Genomic DNA, 17,085 nt, shown 5'->3' with positions numbered 1-17,085 from the left:
ACACTTGCACAGTATCATACCTATTGAGACACTTCCGGAACATTTTTGACCAAGGAACTCCTCTTTCCCCAGTGTGGAATCCTTTCCTGTTCAGCATCATCATGCCCTGGCTGATGTCTGCCTTAGTGAGTCACAGCATTGCTCTGTCTAGATCAGTATTGTCTCCACTGACTGGCAGCAGCTCTCCGGGGTTTCAGAAAGGGAGGCTTTCCTAGAATCACCTGGAGCTGTCGGGGATTGAGCATGGGACCTCCTGCATGCAAAACAGTTGCTCTGCCACTGAACCACAGCCCTTCCCTTGTATTTAAGCCCTTGCCTGGTAGCCATAGGCAATGATGAATCAATGCAGCTGAGTGCCTGGAATTCCATGCAGGTGAGTGAATGGGCTGTTGCAGAAGCGACAGTCCTCCATCCTTCCTCTGCATAGCAAACTGTGCAGGTCACTCAATCGTCACTGCACTCTTCAAAGACACCTTACCAGCTGAAGAAGCAGAGAGATATATCATTCTTCTGCTTGTTTTGGATCAAAGCTGGTTGTGTGGTGGGATGGAATGCATCAAAATTGGTATTTTATAAGAAGCAACAGGGTATATATGGATTGTGGCTAACATCATCTATACACTGCTTCCCAGACCATTAGTGGGAGTGCACTAGATGCAGAATGAATGGGTGTATGTACACAGCCACACTGTGAAGAAGCCATATATCCAGCATAAAAGATAAATATGTGAAGCATAAAGAAACATTGTTCTGATGTGATTGGTGACAGAAAACTTCTAATACTTCTATGGGAAGATCAATATACAAGATGACAGACGGTAGATACAGGTAAACCTGTTGTGGGGGCACCAGCATCACCCCAGAGGGATCATTAATACAAATAGTGTATCAGACTTAAATTATTCTGTTAGCAATCCTCTCTCTGCAAAACTAAGGATCTATTTGACATTGGTCCTACTGGTACAGGTGAGTCTCCAAGGCAGTCCCACTTCTTTCTGAAGTGGCAGTGTGTTTGACCCAGTACATGCTGCACCTGCCAAGAGAGGTTACTTCTGCCTAAAATATGAAAAATTAAGATCTTGTTCACAAATATATGGGAATGCATATATATGAAAAACAGTGTTTGCAACAAATGTACAAGCATTTTCACGATCTGTGTGTAACAGAAAGAAAAATGAGCATTTAATATGAGAAAGATGGCCGGACAAATGCAGACAAACAGGAAGCGTGTTACTCAAGATCCCCCAGAGAGTCACTGACAGATCTGGGAACCAAACCCAGATCTTTCACCAGCATCCCAGCCTTAGCCACAGGTTTCCCTCCTCCCACAGCTTTGCAGTGCAAAGACGGTAAGTAAATACACACAGAGCCACAAAAGCATTTGTGATTCTCTTAGAAGTGGGCAATCTATGGCTTCACACAAAGCCCATAGGTGGCACAGGCAAAGGGATTTGGGGCTAAAGGAATTATTATAACCACACAACTGGACTCCAGCACCCCCAGGGCAGAGAGTCTTGACTCCAGTGCTTTGGGTTAAAGAGTTTCCTGGACGTCACTCGTGTGCCTGACTCATCTCTGCCTTTGCAGCTGAGCAATTAAGCAGCCCAAATGTTACAATGATAAAACCTCAATCCCACGGTCCAGCATCTAAAGTTGGGGGGCAGCTCATACACAGAGATGTGTTAGTCTAAGATGAGCTCTGAGTTTTCAGCATCTTCGTACAAATTCAAAGGCATTTGATGGTGTTCCTTACAGCTCCACCATCTTAAATTTAAGTGAGAACCTTGGGGCATTTTTGAGAGTTCCCTTAACATTTATAAAGTAGCAATTGATACTCGTTCTAGCATCAATGTCTGAAATGGCTCCTTCTCCATGACAAAATGTTTGACTGCAACTTGCAAGTTCTGCCAGGCCCCTTTCTTAACAAGATGTCCCACAGAAATATATTTGAGTAAGATGAGAATCTAAGGTCAAGGAGCAACATGAGGCATACTAAGAAGTAAGCCTCACAGAGTTCAGTGGTGTTCCTGTAAGTGAAGACAGGATTGCCACATTAGCATCTCTGGGTTTCCCCCTAAGGTATGAAGCTAGGCTCTCTGCTTGTGGGAGACAAGGGTGGCCTTTAGAAGAGATGGTCATGCCTCCATGATTCCCACTCCCAAATCTGGTGCTGTCATCTACTGTATCTTATTACATTACCATGATGCAACAGGCCAAACTACCCTCCGCCATACCCCATCCTGCCTTCTCCACCTGTGTAAGAGGTATCCATGTGGCTCCACATTTTTTTGGTGGTCCATAATCAGTAGGTCAACTGGGTAGATGCAATAGATATATAGATATGCAAGCCAGTGATATGCTTACATGCTGTGATCTAAACAGCCCAGCTCTTCCCATTTACCTTGAACTCCCTGCTCCAAAGCCCATCACAAAGATAAGCTCTCACACAAACACACATCTCTGTGTGTGCATGCGCTGTGGTGAAGCACAAGATGGCACCATGCCCACTGAACTTACTTCAACACTGACAATGGGATGGCATCTTAAACCACACCTGAGGGCAGGAGGCTGGCTCAGGAAATGGCTTATTGCACAGCCCACCCAGCTTTGCTTTCCAACAGAGAATAATGCACAGGGGGGAGTGCAGTCACTGTCCCCCACACCCCAGCATCAGAGGCTATGTACATGCTATACAGTACCTTTAAGTCACATTCTTTCCCTCAAAGAATCCCAATCACTGTAGTTTCTTCAGGGTTTCTGGGAACTGTTTGAACTACAGTGCCCAGAATTATTTGAAGCAAAGGATGTGGCAGAAATATGTCCTGAACAGCCACAAAGCGAGCTAGCAACTCCAAGATTCTGTTAAGTATTTAGTGCAAAGTTGGCTTGACAAAAGACTTTATATTTTAGCTTGTTCTAGGAGGTCTGATTTTATCTTCCTTTTATGCAAAGGCTTGTAAAAATTTTGTCTTCCTGAAGCTAGCAGAGAAGCAATCCTTGTATAAGGACAGGGTGGCAGTGGGAATAGTTTACAAGTCCTGAAATAAATACAGAGGTTTTTCTTTTTAAGAAGAATCCAGAATTGTTTTGGAAAGAAGCCTCAGGGGTGGTTTTGCTCATTTGCACCTTCATAATTGTTAAGAACATTAGGAAGTACCTTCTTAACTGCTTCATCCACACACCAGGTTCCAACAAAAAGGAGCTCATGTAGAGAGGCAATGGGCGAGGGGATAATCAGGACCACATGTGCCCACAGCAATGGGGAATTAATGGGTGTACAGGAAGCCCACTCTCCACCCTAAACAGTAGGGATGATCCCTCAGGTTCTGTAGGTAATAGAGTCACAGACCAGGTAGGATCCAGAACTGGCTCAAGATGTATCACTGCCTAAAGCAAAGGACAAGATTGTACCACCACCCCACTCCAGGAACAGAAATTGACAAGAGCTTTATTTCAGCACTGGAGATGGGGCAGCATCCTCCCAGGGCAGCAGGCTGCTGTAAATGACACAGGACAGGCTTCCAGACCTACATAGCTCCAACATCTTGCCACTGCTACCCACTGCCCGACATTACTGCCTGATGCAGCCACCTTGCTTTGCCTAATGGCAGGGCCAGCTCTGGTGGGATGAGAATAGTGCTCGTGTTTTTCCTGACAGTTGACTATACGGTAGTTCCTTCTGGGGGATCACGGGGCCATATTTTGCTGACATTGCAGACTGTTGCACTATGCCAACGATGGCCAGCTTCTGTATTCTCAAGGGCCATGCTCCACTCTAGACAGTGTTCTGGAGGCCAGAAGTATATTTTGACACACATAGCCTGACCCCTTCCTGGGTGGTCGGTCAGGCTTTATAATTGACTCGGCACACCTAGCAATAAGGGCCTCACAGCTATGGAGCACACCCACCCACCCAGGCAGGGCTGAGGCATTGCATACAAAGCCCTCAAAGAGGTGTAACATTAAAATGCAGCTTCAAATAGCTGTCTCACACACAAAAATTGAACACCATTTTCTTTTCTTTCTGTGGAAACAGTGGGGAAAATGTGTGCCATGCCTTTATCTGTCACAGACCAGATAGATTTGCTTCTTGTGTTGCATCTGCCCGTGAGTCAGCAATTGGCTAAATAAGCCAATAAACCCATGTCATCTAGATTACAAAATGTCAGAAGCACAGACCAAGAGGGGCCTGTAAGTGAAGGAATACATTTATTAAACCAAAATCTATGTGGCTCAAACGATTTGACCTGATTCTACTGTTGGGAGGATTCAGATTTGAGGGTGTTCAGGATCCATTGGCAAGGGAGAAGAAGAAAGTGAGGCTTTGTCTAGACCACGGGTGTCAAACACAAGGCCCGGGGGCCAAATCCGGCCCGCCAGACCTCGTCATGTGGCCCACCGAGCGCCCCAGCCAGCGGGACCCAGCAGCGGGACCTTGCTGCTGAAGCGCCGCGCTGACAAAGCGCCGACAAACAGCTGGGGCCGGGGGGGGGTAGAAAGGCGGCCGGAGCAGCGCTGCGTGGAGCGCCCCGAGCCACAGCAGGAGGAGGAGGCAGCTTGCCGGGTCAGCGACCGGCAGCGCTGCATGGAGAGTCCCGCGCCTCTGCGACGCAGCAGTGCTCTGTAGCACTTTGAATCCTCCTCCTCCTGCCACGGCTCGGCACCTGGAAACGGCTCCTGCTGCTCCTGCTACTGAAGCACAGACAAAGCACCCAGCAGCGCTGCGTGGAGGAGGAGGAGGATTCAAAGTGCTACAGAGCACTGCTGCGTCCCAGAGGCTCGGGACTCTCCGCACGGCGCTGCCAGGCACCGTCCCTGCAAGCCGCCGCCTTCTCCTCCTCTTGCCTCACCTCCTCCTCCTCCTCCTGCGGCTCAGCCTCATGAGCTCACCCTGTCACAGGGATTTGAACCGCCGACCTTCTGATGAGCAAGCCCTAGACTCAGTGGTTTAACCACAGCGCCACCTGGGTCCCTGGGTCACCTGGGTTTACAATGGTACTCTCTCCAATTCCAGTCATTGGGGAACAACAATGGGAGGTTATGGCCCTCATGTCTGCTGGAGTAGATAGGCCTTTCGTTTGATCCAACAGGGTTGTTCTTAACAGTGATTGAGCAGTCTGGATCATCCTCAGCCAGCAATTGTGAATTTCCTGACAGTTCCCTTCCTTCTGCCTTGCATTTTGTGGGTGTAGGTGAGAGAGAGAGAATTCTCTCTGCCAAGATGGCTGTCCCGACTCCCAAGATAGCTTTTCAAGTTGGTTGTGCTACAGTACTCTGCTACAGACTCATTGGCTGACTTCAACAAGTCATCTCTATGTCAGTATTCCCACCTGTAAAATGGGTTGATGCTGTCTAAAGGGTCCTTGAAATGCTTTACCTTTTGCTGGATATGAACATTATATATGGGACTTCATTGTTATTGCAATCAGCAGCTGGGTTCACTTGCAAGGAGAACAGGTTCTGGAGTTTACCTACTTAGGACTGGGAAGAACCATGCCTTAGTGGTAGAGCTCAGGTTTTGCATGTAGAATATTTGCATGTAGCTACCACTCTTACCCCAAGTAGGCAATACTAGGCCGTGTAAAAGGCAGCGTCCACTGCTCCTACTCCTACAGTTAGACTCAATTCATCTCCCCTCCTGCAGTATAAACCTATTGCTCGTTGCTATGTACTCAAAACCACCGTTTTTAAGGTAGCGAGGTAATAATATTCTCCTCAGTCTCTAATTGTAAACAAAATCCCTTTAGACAAGCAGTTGAGTGAGAGTCCTTCTGTTCCCAAAGAGGACCCAGCATTGTCCAATGAGGTTTCAAGGGGAGGGACATAACAGAAGAAGGTGTGGCTTAACAAATCCTACACAGCTGGCCTGCTTCAGAACCTAGAATGATACTTTTTGGCTCCCATTGCCTCTTTTGCTGCCGCCTGCTGGCTACTGATAAATTCTGTATAGATGCTTCCTTTCTACATTCAAATCATGTCCCTGTAAAGAAGGACTTCAGAGACTGTGGGCCCCTTTCGGGATCCAGAGCGCAGCCTCCTGGGACAATCCTGTGGCTATTAAATCTCAGTCTGCATTCCCACAAGCCTCAGTGCTGACTGTCCAAGGCGTTAATCTCTGCAGCTATACAATCCATTTTTACTCAGATCAAGGGGTCGGTTTCCTTTGCCAAGTTGTCTGTGGTGGGAATAAGTACATCTTGTCAGATCTGAGATGACGCAATTAGGGTTTTCTTGTCCCCCAAGGAGCATGATAATGTCAAAACCACTGGATGACATCAATCAAATATTGTGCCCAGAGTCCACAGTAACTGTGGCCAAGCTTTTTACGAGTGATTAGATTACTCCAGGAAAAGCCAGATCCTGAGGAACTGAGCACCTTTCCATTTCTTTACACCAGCAGAGAGTCTGGCGGAGAGTGTGAAGGTTCATACACTTTTCTCCACAAAAATTTGATGGAGCTAAATGAAATATATCCCTAATACATTTGTTTTGTGTCTCACACCCCGCAACCCAAAGGACAGCACACTGGAGAGTCAGCTGAACTAGATGGACTAATGGTCTGGTTCAGTATGTTAAGAATCCAGAGTCTTCTGGATCAGACCAATGGCTCATCTCACAGTGGCCAACCAGATGTGGGTGGGGAGCCCACAAGCAAGCCCTGAGCACATCAACTCTCTCCCTTCCTGCAGTTTCCAGCAATTGGTATTCGGAAGCCATGCTGCCTCTGACAGTGGAGTGTTCAGCTTAGTGTATTAAGGTTTTCAGGTAAGATTCTGATTTGAATGCTAGTACTATTCAGAGTTAGGCTGCCTGGCACAAGATGCAGTCCATCTTGACACTTGCACCATTACTGTGGAAGTCCCTCCTTGGAGAAGCTTAGCAGAGCCGCTCACCTATGACTTCAGGAAACAAGTGAAGACCATTTTATTTCAGCCAGCATATTTTAATTTTTAAAATATATCCCGATCTCTTACTGTTTCTTTTTGTTGAGAGACGTTATGGCTGCTTTGACTTCATAGTATGATAACAGCTACTGCTAGTTTGGCTTGTTTTTTGAAGGTGTACAACTATTATTATTATTATTATTATTATTATTATTATTATTAATTGCTGTATATTTCCCTCATTTCATCATTAGCTCTCCCCCGAAGTGCTTTTTCATGTCAAACTGGTGGGAAGCAAATTTAAACTATAAACAAACAACATTATTTTATATGGTTACATACTCCACAGGGCCACTTTTAACAGAAGCTACACTGACAGGCCCAGCTCTATGGGGGAAGTAGTTATATCCACATTAGGAGGGTTTACAGACAGAAAATGGCAGGTGTCAGTACAAAGCCCAAAATGGCTACCACTGAATTATTATTTTTTAGGATTTTTTAAAAAAACTAGGAGAGAGTTTGTTATTTGGATTTTCTGCTGCAGATACAGAAACGTATTGGGTTATTTCTGACTAAGTGCCTATGGTCTTCCCAGGGACTGCAGTTTTTGTTTTACGCAGTTCTGCATCTGAGTCACCTCTGGAAAACGGAAATAAATCAGGGGCAGAAATGATCTCAGGGGTTGTGTTCCCAGGAGTACCTTACAGTGTGAACTAGGGATAGGGAATCTGTGTCCCCTCCAGATGTTGCTGAACCACAACTCCCATCATCCCTGACTATTGGCCATGCTACCTGCAGCTGATGGGAGCTGGAGTTCCAAGAACATTTGGAGGGCCACAACTTCTCCATCCCTATTTTAAGCAGTTCCTCAAGAGGGCAAGTTTCCATAGGTCCCAATGAGTGACTGCTGCCCACACATACTTCTCACTAAGCGTGGGGACCCACTCTACAGCTCACCTGTTCTCTGCTACACAGCCACAGGTGCTCTATCTGTTGTAGGCATCACAGTATACTTTACTTCACCAAAGTGAAAAGCTTGCACCGAATCAATCAATAGCATAACACCAAGGTTGTGAGCCCTTTAGGCTGATAATAATAATAATTAGGGCTTTTTTGCCATTCTAAGAGAACAAGGGAGGTGTTCATGGTGAGTTTCAGCACCTATTTTTCTAGAAAAATAGCACTAATAATAGCAATAATAATAATAATAATAATAATAATAATAATAATAATAATAAACAACCTGTGTTGCAATGTACTGTAACATTCATTATTCACTAAGAAAAGCTCAGTTCCGAGGCCTGGATAAAATATGCAAATTAAACAACATAGGAAGCTGCCTTATACTGAGTCAGTCAACAGGTCCATCTAACTCAGTATTGTCTATGCTCACTGGCAGCAGGGTTTCAGACAGGGATCTCTCCCAGTCCTACTCGGAGATGCCACTTACTGAACCTGCAACATTCTGCAAGCAAAGCAGATGCTGTGCCACTGAGCTATGGCCCATCCCCTACTTGATTCTTTGGAGCAATTTCTTCCACCAATCATAGCAAGGGCAAATATTTAGTAAGGGTGTGAGGAACATTTGGTCCTTCAGATGTTGCTGAACTACAACTCCCATCAGCCCTAACAATCACTGCCAACAGCCAGGGATGATGGGAATGGTTGTTTAGCAACATCTAACTGACCAAAGGTTCTACGAACCTGTTCTAGATGGGCGAACACTGGACCTCATCTCTGGACCAATTCTTTTGAGCGTTCACCCCATGTTACCTACACATGTTATCCATGTTAAAAACCATTCTTAACTAGAAAGCTGGTGTTTCTTTCACACATGCTTTGGGGTGCAGAACAGAATTCAGCATGCATCTGCCGCTGTTTGCATTGAGCAGTACCAGAACAAACACAGACACAGCACTGTCAGTGCACTCCCAGCACTAACTGCTGCTCACCTCTTCCTTGCAACAGGAGCACACCAACACCAATAAGCCAAAGCTAAAGTGCTAAGACCTATCCATTCTCTTGGATCGATTTAGCCTTCCTGATCAAGAACTGAAGTCGACAGGCATAGCCTGGACAGACTCTTTGTGCAATGTGTTTTTGCATCCAGGCTTGTTTTCTTCACTGTTTTGCAGCTGGGTTATTTTTTAAAATTAATTTTAAACAAAAGCCAAGAAGAAGCCAACCCATGCTGAACCTCTGCCCTCCTCTGCATTATCCCCTTAAGCTTCCAGCTTGATCTCTGCCAATACACACAAGACGGTCACAGTTTCTCCTTCCAGATGAGTCTCCAGCTCTCTTTTGCCATCCAAGATCCCAACTGCTTTAATCCTGAGCATCCTGGTCAAGTTCCAGCTCGGGGTCTATTGCATCCTTGCTTATAGCTGTCCATTCCACTCTCCCCTGTCCTCAGCTGCCAAAATGTTCCTGCAACCAACAACAACAACTACAACCCCAGGCCTAGCTCCATAACTGTCAGTATTCTGGGGGGAAATGAGCAAAAGAAAGCACTTAGGAGTGTAAAATAGCAAACATTTTGGTATGAGAGAGGAAAGGGGGGGACATGGCATGGATGGAACAAAAATGTCTAGAAATGGTCTGCAGCAGAACACCACGCTTGTCACTCCGTGGGAGAAAGAGTAGCTCCAGTGAGTTAGCAATTGTGCCTAGTTTTGACATGCACTGAGTACTCATTCAACACTCCCAACTCCTTCCCTGCTGCAACTCCTCCTGATGCTACTGGTGCCAAAAGAGAAATCCCAGTGTGATCCTCCTGGTGTGTATTAAATTTAATATCAATTCACAAATCTCCCGCAGCAGGGGTTCTCAAACCTTTGGTGTTGTGATCCTGCCTAAGTTAAGAAAACAATGGTCCAGGCCTCCCCCGAGTGCAACAAAGGCCTTCTCACGAGATGGCCACTGTGCAGAGACAGCTCAAAGAAGCAGGGCAAGCTCTTTGGTGTGTACTACGTAGCAGCAGGCACCAACTCTAGCATGTTGCTTGCTTGTTTCCTGTGCTGTCCTAGGATGCTGCTGGGGGTGTCTGGTGGCATGTCTTGGGAATTGGCTGAGCTATGAGACAAAGCAGTAGTAGCTGGTTTGGGGAGTCCTTAAGTGGAGCCCATGTGGGAGACAAAGAAAGATGGCTGACCAGCTCCAGTTGTTATTTTAGAGGGTCTTGGCAAGAGGCCCTTTGTGCCCATCCCTCAGTGCAAATGTCCCTTGCTCCCTTCCCACCCTTGGTCTCCCTCAGGGCTCCTTCTGGAGAGCACCTGTCCTAATGCTGCCTTGACATGACAGTGGCAAGCACTCTTCAAGTGGCTTTAAACGGTACTTGCTACTGTCACAGCAACGTGGCAGCGATGCCTTCACTCTCTGGGGCAAGCTCTCCCACAATGCCTCACTCTGAAGAAGGGCCCATTCCTTGGAAAGCAGCATTGAGCTTGCCAGGGTTGCTGCTGGAGGAGGAGGACGTGATGGAAGGAGATGGCAGCATGGTCTGTCCACCCATCTCAGGCTGTATAATGTATTGTACCAGTCCTGTAAAAGTCAGTCCTCTCTTAGTGTATTGGCTCAGTAGGTGTACAACAATGGCAGCTCCTGACACTAGCCTTGATGAGGAGGCACTATCCACTAAGGACTCCTGTGTAGGCCCGACTGAAATGAATAAGAGCTGCACAAGATGCACTCTGGTGCAGCTCCTATTCATTTCAATGGGGCTCGCACAAGAGAAGGTCTCCTGTGGATTGTTCCCCATGTTATTTAAAGGGGAAGGATGGTGCCATTTGTCTCTTCCAATGCAGGTGCCAAAACATATTGAGTCAGCCCTAGGAGGTGTTGAGTGGGCACACTCCAGCCTACTGTCTGGAGCAGCTACTATGTGGATATAAATGGCTTCCTTGCAAGATCAACATTGCAGGAAGTAGCAGCCCTTAGACGCTAGAACAATAGTCTTCCACCTTTGGTCTCTAGGAATGGTTGCACTAAAAAACCCATCATCCCCAACAACCATAGCTAATGGTCAGTGGTGACTGGAGTTGTGGGGCCCCACTGCTCTAAAGGATAATCTTTAATCTTTTCAGACCAAGGTAAAGGTACCCCTGTCATGGACGACTCTGGGGTTGCGTGCTCATTGCGCTCTATAGGCCGAGGGAGCCGGCGTTCGTCCACAGACAGTTTTTCTGGGTCATGTGGCCAGCATGACTAAGCCACTTCTGGCAAACCAGGGCAGCGCACGGAAATGCCATTTACCTTCCCACCGGAGTGGTACCTATTTATCTACTTGCACTTTGGGGCATACTTTCGAACTGCTAGGTTGGCAGGAGCTGGGACCAAGCAACAGGAGCTCACTCTGCCGCGGGGATTCAAACCGCCAACCTTCTGATCGGCAAGCCCCAGAGGCTCAGTGGTTTAGACCACAGCGCCACCTGCCTTTAACTCAAACATGCATTTGGGGACTCATTTACTTATTTTTTTGGTAGAGCTGCAACTGTTGTGACCCACCTTAGATCAGGCCATGATCTGATTTTGGGTCTCGACGCACCAGTTGAAGACCAGTGGAGGATGCAAAGGCAATCACCCCAAATAAAGGAGTTTACTCCTAAACTCAGCCTGGGATCAAGAAAGGGAGAAGCAAACAAAGAGAAGGAATGAAGCACCCACTATGGGGGAACCAGGGATTCAAATGGCAAGCAAAGAAACCCTACCCTTGCTCAGTAGCCCCAGTGCTAAGGGAAAGGTGCATCTCCCACCTAAAGGGAACACCGAACTGTTGATTCTCTATGCAGAAAAGCCATCTATTGCTGTAATTTTAAAACCAAGCTATTTTCTCTTGCTGCAGCAAACTCAAGCAAGGTGCACCTCTGGAAGAGGAAGAGGGAACTGGGACATGAATTGGCAGAACTGGGGATCAAATTGGTGAATGAGGACTTTGGCCCTAGGTCCTATGGGTGAAGGATCACTTGGTATTTCTGCTTTCATGCTGGCTGCCAAGGTCTGAAGACCAGGAACAATTCTCTGATTGAGAGGGTTAGGTTGTCCCTCTGCTTTGACTTCTCTTTGACTATGACTGCACAAAAGTCTGATTTTATGTATATGAACGTAATTGCAAGGAGCTTTTTTTTATCATTTTAGGTTCACCATACTTGCCTAGGTATTTTTCAGTGGAATGCAATTGGTATTAGTCTGTGCACAGCTGCTGAAGCTCCTGTTTATTTGGTGAGAACTCACACACATAGCAAAAAAGGTGGCACCATTGACTGGGTTACCACACACATGGTCATCTGTTGATGGCTGCAACATCAAGTGATTTGCGCATGTGAATAGGTCGTCCAAAATTAAATGCTGATGAGCAGAACTTTCATATGGCTTGGCATCACCTCAAACCCAGTGCTTTTCAATGAAGTCATTTCACATTTTCAGTGACCATCCTCCAAGTTTTGGATACATGCATACGTTAACAGGAACGTAGGAAGCTACCTTACACCAAATCATACTGTTAGCTCAGTGTTGTCTACATGGACTGACAGTAGCTCTCAATATTTCAGATGGGATATGCCTTCCCCTACTTGGAGATGTTTGAGATTGAACCTGGGACCTTCTACAGGCAAAGCAGAAGCTCCAGCACAGAGCTACCACCCTTACCTCTTATAGGAGAACCAACCCTATGTGTGGCAAGCACACCTGCAAGTCAAGTCTACTTTTTCAGGACCAGTGAAGACACATGCCTGGAGAGATCAGGAGATGGTAGCTTTAGCCCCTGTACACAAGAAGAGCTATGCTAGATCAGGCCAATGGCATGTTGAGTCCAGCATCCTGGTCTCACAGTGGCCAACCAGATGCCTGCGAGAAACCTGCAAGCAGGACCTGAGTGCAAAAGCACCCTTCCCTCTTGGGATTAAAGAGACCCAGTTCCCCTATCATTCATAGAATCATAGAATCATAGAGTTGGAAGAGACCACAAGGGCCATCCAGTCCAACCCCCTGCCAAGCAGGAAACACCATCAAAGCATTCCTGACAGATGGCTGTCAAGCCTCTGCTTAAAGACCTCCAAAGAAGGAGACTCCACCACACTCCTTGGCAGCAAATTCCACCGCCGAACAGCTCTTACTGTCAGGAAGTTTTTCCTAATGTTTAGGTGGAATTTTCTTTCTTGTAGTTTGAATCCGTTGCTCCGTGTCCGCTTCTCTGGAGCAGCAGAAAACAACCTTTCTCCCTCCTCTATATGACATCCTTTTATATATTTGAACATGGTTATCATATCACCCCTTAACCTTCTCTTCTCCAGGCTAAACATACCCAGCTCCCTAAGCCATTCCTCATAAGGCATCGTTTCCAGGCCTTTGACCATTTTGGTTGCCCTCTTCTGGACACGTTCCAGCTTATCAGTATCCTTCTTGAACTGTGGTAAAATCTCAGTATAAGGCGACAACTGGCTTGGACATTCAGCTAGATAAATGGCCCTGGGTTCCTCTGGAGGAGATGCTTATGATGGAGCAATTGTTGGTTGGTAATGCATGGGATTGAACCTGGGACCTTCTGCATGCCAAGCAGATCCCACCCTTTTACTCTAAAAGCCTTCAAAACTTGTTAGGGGTCCATATCTCATGGGTCAAACCTCCTCCAACTTCTGAAGGCTCCAGGAAGGAGCTGGCTGAGACAACCAGGCAGTGAAGGAAGGAAACAAGTCCCCTCAGGAAAAGAGGTGTGAGAGGGAGGCAGGGAAAGGGTTATCCTTTCAGGGCTTGATTTTGGAGGTCAGGCAAGTGTGACAACGTCGAGATGAATCACCTTAGCTAATGAATTATGTCCCGGATTGCATGGAAGGAAGCGAGCCTGGAAAGCACTTAAAAAGGGATCAGGACAGGTTGGGTGAAATTCTTAATAGATTTAAATAGGTCATGTTTCGACAGATACCTGGGCTTTTCCGAGGCTGGGTCCCAGCTCCGGGCTCGTTCGTGTAATGAACCCCCCTTCGCCTCCCCCTTCCCTCTGTCTCCCTGGCTTACCTCCCCCGCACACTTTGATGAAGGCCCCACACAACAGGGGGGGCAGAACCGGGGGTGGGCGTTCTCCGAGTCACCTCGCCTTTTCCTTGCTCCCTGTCTTTTTAATTAAAGTTGACTTACTGGAGGGGGAGGGCAAGGCAAGGTGCCCCCCGCCTGCCTCTTCAGAAGGATCCGGAGGCTTTTCGACAAGGGGTCGGTCTCCTCGCCTTCGACATCCAGCCAGCCACCCACCCCGCCGCGCTCCTTCCCTGCTTGCCTTCTGGAGGAATGTAGCCCGAGGACAACTCAGCGCTCGCCGGGCGTCTGATGCCCCATCTCAACAGGAGCGACTCGCGTTTACCTTAAGATCCCTGGGGACTTGGACGGGGCGGGGAGAGCAGAGGAGGGTCGGGCTGCAGAAAGAAGGGGCGCCCTCAAGTTGGAGGGCTTTTCAGTGGGACTCGAAGGGAGAGAGATTCGGGAAAATGGAGAGGTGGGTGGGAACGAGGCAGCTCTGTGGAGATCCGTCAATGTTCTAAGATCTCAAGATAAGGCAGAGAAATATTTTGGGAGGGGAGGCGCTCTCTGAGGTTCTATGGGATTTGGGGGGTCTCTGGGAATACATGCATATAATTGCAATTCAATTGGGTTCTTGAGGGGGTCTATCAGTCCTTCTCACACTATAAAGTTTCTGAAGCCCAGAGTACTACTGTTTCCATGGGACCCTGTGGAACTTGAGGAGTGGTGGTGGATTCTGCTCCTTAAGACCCTGTGCATCTATGGAGCTGGGATAATGCCTGCCCCGTCGCGGATTCTCACATCCAACACATGACCTCTCTACAAGCAGCCCCAGTTTGAAAGCCAGTTCTGGCCAAAGATCGCGTTTCGTGAAACACCCTCTCTTCTTCGGACATCCCAGCTCCCCAGAACTGCCCCGCCCGCAGCCCTCCGAGCCTCTCCAGTCTAGAAAACGGTTCGTGGGGCTGACTGTTGCCCCGACGGCACTCCTCTGGGGCTCTCTCCCTGCGCGAGAGCAGCGTGCAGAGCAAACAGCCCTCCCTTGGCCCACGTTCCATCTTCTCCTCGTTCTTCTCCTTCCCCTTTGGAGAGCCCCTTCCTTCCCGGGACTCGCCCTCGGGGCGCTGCGGCTCAGCTACTCACCACCACAGCCCGATGATGTTGGCCGGGCAGAGCAGGATGAAGAAAAGCCCCAGCTGGGTCCGGGACGGGGGCAGCATCCTGGGTGGGGGCAGGCAGCGACGAAGAGCTGGAAGGCGGCCGGCAGTTCCGGCGCCGGTCCCTTCTCCAGCGCGACGCACCGTGCGCCCTCGGAGGCGCAGCGAGAGCCGGAGCGAGAGCGCACAGGGCGAGCGGGCTCCGGCGAGCGGCTGCTCCTCAGCCCCGTCCCGGGCGGAGGAGGAGAGCCAGGCTGGGAGGGAGGGACAGACGGACGAGGCTGCTTCCCCCTGACAGGCAAAGCGGAGCGCGGGGAGGGGACGGCGAAAGACAGAGAGGGCGGAGGGAGAGGGGGCTGAGTGAGTGCCAAGCGGCGCATTCCGAGCGCACCGATTGCCATCTCCCTCCGGCAGCCCGGACAGAGGGACCGGGCCGGGGAGGCAGGGGGAGGCGGAAAGGAAGCGCTCCAAAGGAGCCGACCCTGAGAAAATGCAGGGTTCGCTTACCCCCCAGCCCTGCTAAGCCCATTTACTTAGCCTGGCACAAACTGCTCGCCGCCGTGCCCTCACCGAGATCCCAGATTCCGGTCAGGGTTTTTAAGCTGCCTCTTGGGGTTCTGCTAGCAAAGCGGCTGATTGTACCCCGTCGGGGCTCCTTCTGGGGTTGCTTTCGTCTGAATGCTAAAAATAAAACCCCAAGCCATTGTAGTGCCCGTCGAGGGGGGGGACGAGTACCCAGCTGCTCTCTCTAGTTCGCCCCCCAACGGCTTCCTTTCCTCTCATTTTGGAAGCAAGGGCTCGGTTCTTATTCTTCTTTGTCATATTTATTCTATTATTATTATTATTATTATTAACAACAACAACAACAACAACAACACCGTTTCACTTTATATTCCGCTCATTCGGCTTAAGCTCTGGATTCAACCCAGACATTTCACTTAAGTACTAGCATGAGCCTCTGAGCATGTGCAGAATGCCCATCACATAACCATCAACACACACACACACCCTTCAATAAATACACACACATGAGAGAGACAAAGAACTGTTCAGGGGCTAAAACCAGCTTTGGAGACAGTTTTGACATCTCCACCCTGTGAAAGCAGTATTTTCTTCTATGTAATATCAGAATTGTTTAACAACAGTTTGCTCCGCACAGAACCTAAAAGAAGTGGCACAATCCCTACCCACAGGTTTTGCAACCCACAAAAGCCTGAAATCAGTTTGACATATTCAGCATACTGGGATCCAGGTTTGACACAACCTTGCCCAGTCAGGCCTGTTCTACCTTTCTTCCCCAGGCTGCCAAAGCTGCACTTCACCATCTCTGTATAGCATCTGTCATGGTCAACCAAGCTGACCTCCGTATCTTTAAATGCGTGGAGATGTTGCTCTCAGCCTGGCAGTCTAACATTTCTAACAGGTTAGACCATATTTAGGCCTGATACCAGAAAGAAATGCCCAGACTATACAGGTGTCACAGAGCGAATGGGCAGTAAATCACACAGTTCAAAGTTGGAGTTAACTCTTTATTAGCAAAAACACAATCTTCACAGACTTGGCTGAGTGTCAGGCCTAATGAGCACAGCAGCTCATACCTGGTAGGTCTTGCCCCATGAATCAGTTGCCGAGACTGAAAGTCCCCTCCTCTCTAGGGCTTTTCCCAAGCAATTGGAGACTGCACCTGCATGCAGCTGGTCACTGCTCCAACTGTTTCAGCCTTCTTCTGGGTTTTTTGGGAGGGGGAGTTTGTCGCAGCAGGAGGGAGCGACACCCATGACTCTTCACCAACCTGACTCATCTCTGCCTCTTGGTCTCCCTCCTCCCACTTCAGCTTCCACCTCTGATTCTGGACTTCCCTCTGCCACAGACTCTCCCAACTCACTAAGCCCTGTTACCCCTTCAGCTTCTGACACCTCCTCTTCCCAGTCTTCTCACTTTAACCACTCATCGTTGTCCCACCACCAATCCTCAGGTTCTGAGCCTTTTTCCCTAGGTGGTTCCCCAGCTGTTTCCTTCCACCATTCCTCTGCACCCAC

At 48.3% G+C, this 17,085-nt stretch overlaps 1 protein-coding gene across 1 annotated transcript in view; it reads right to left on the bottom strand.

Moving 5' to 3' along the window:
* WNT6 (Wnt family member 6) overlaps window positions 1-15,271 on the bottom strand; it is a 42,694-nt gene extending 27,423 nt beyond the window's left edge. The window contains exon 1 of the mRNA XM_035127192.2: window positions 15,033-15,271. Coding sequence (XP_034983083.1) covers window positions 15,033-15,109 — 77 coding nt within the window. The 5' untranslated portion in view covers window positions 15,110-15,271. The remainder of the gene's footprint in view (window positions 1-15,032) is intronic.
* Window positions 15,272-17,085: the final 1,814 nt, after the last annotated feature.

Source organism: Zootoca vivipara, chromosome 1, assembly GCF_963506605.1.
Source record: "Zootoca vivipara chromosome 1, rZooViv1.1, whole genome shotgun sequence".
Taxonomy (NCBI): Eukaryota; Metazoa; Chordata; class Lepidosauria; order Squamata; family Lacertidae; genus Zootoca; species Zootoca vivipara.
This window is presented reverse-complemented; position numbering and strand designations above follow the sequence as displayed.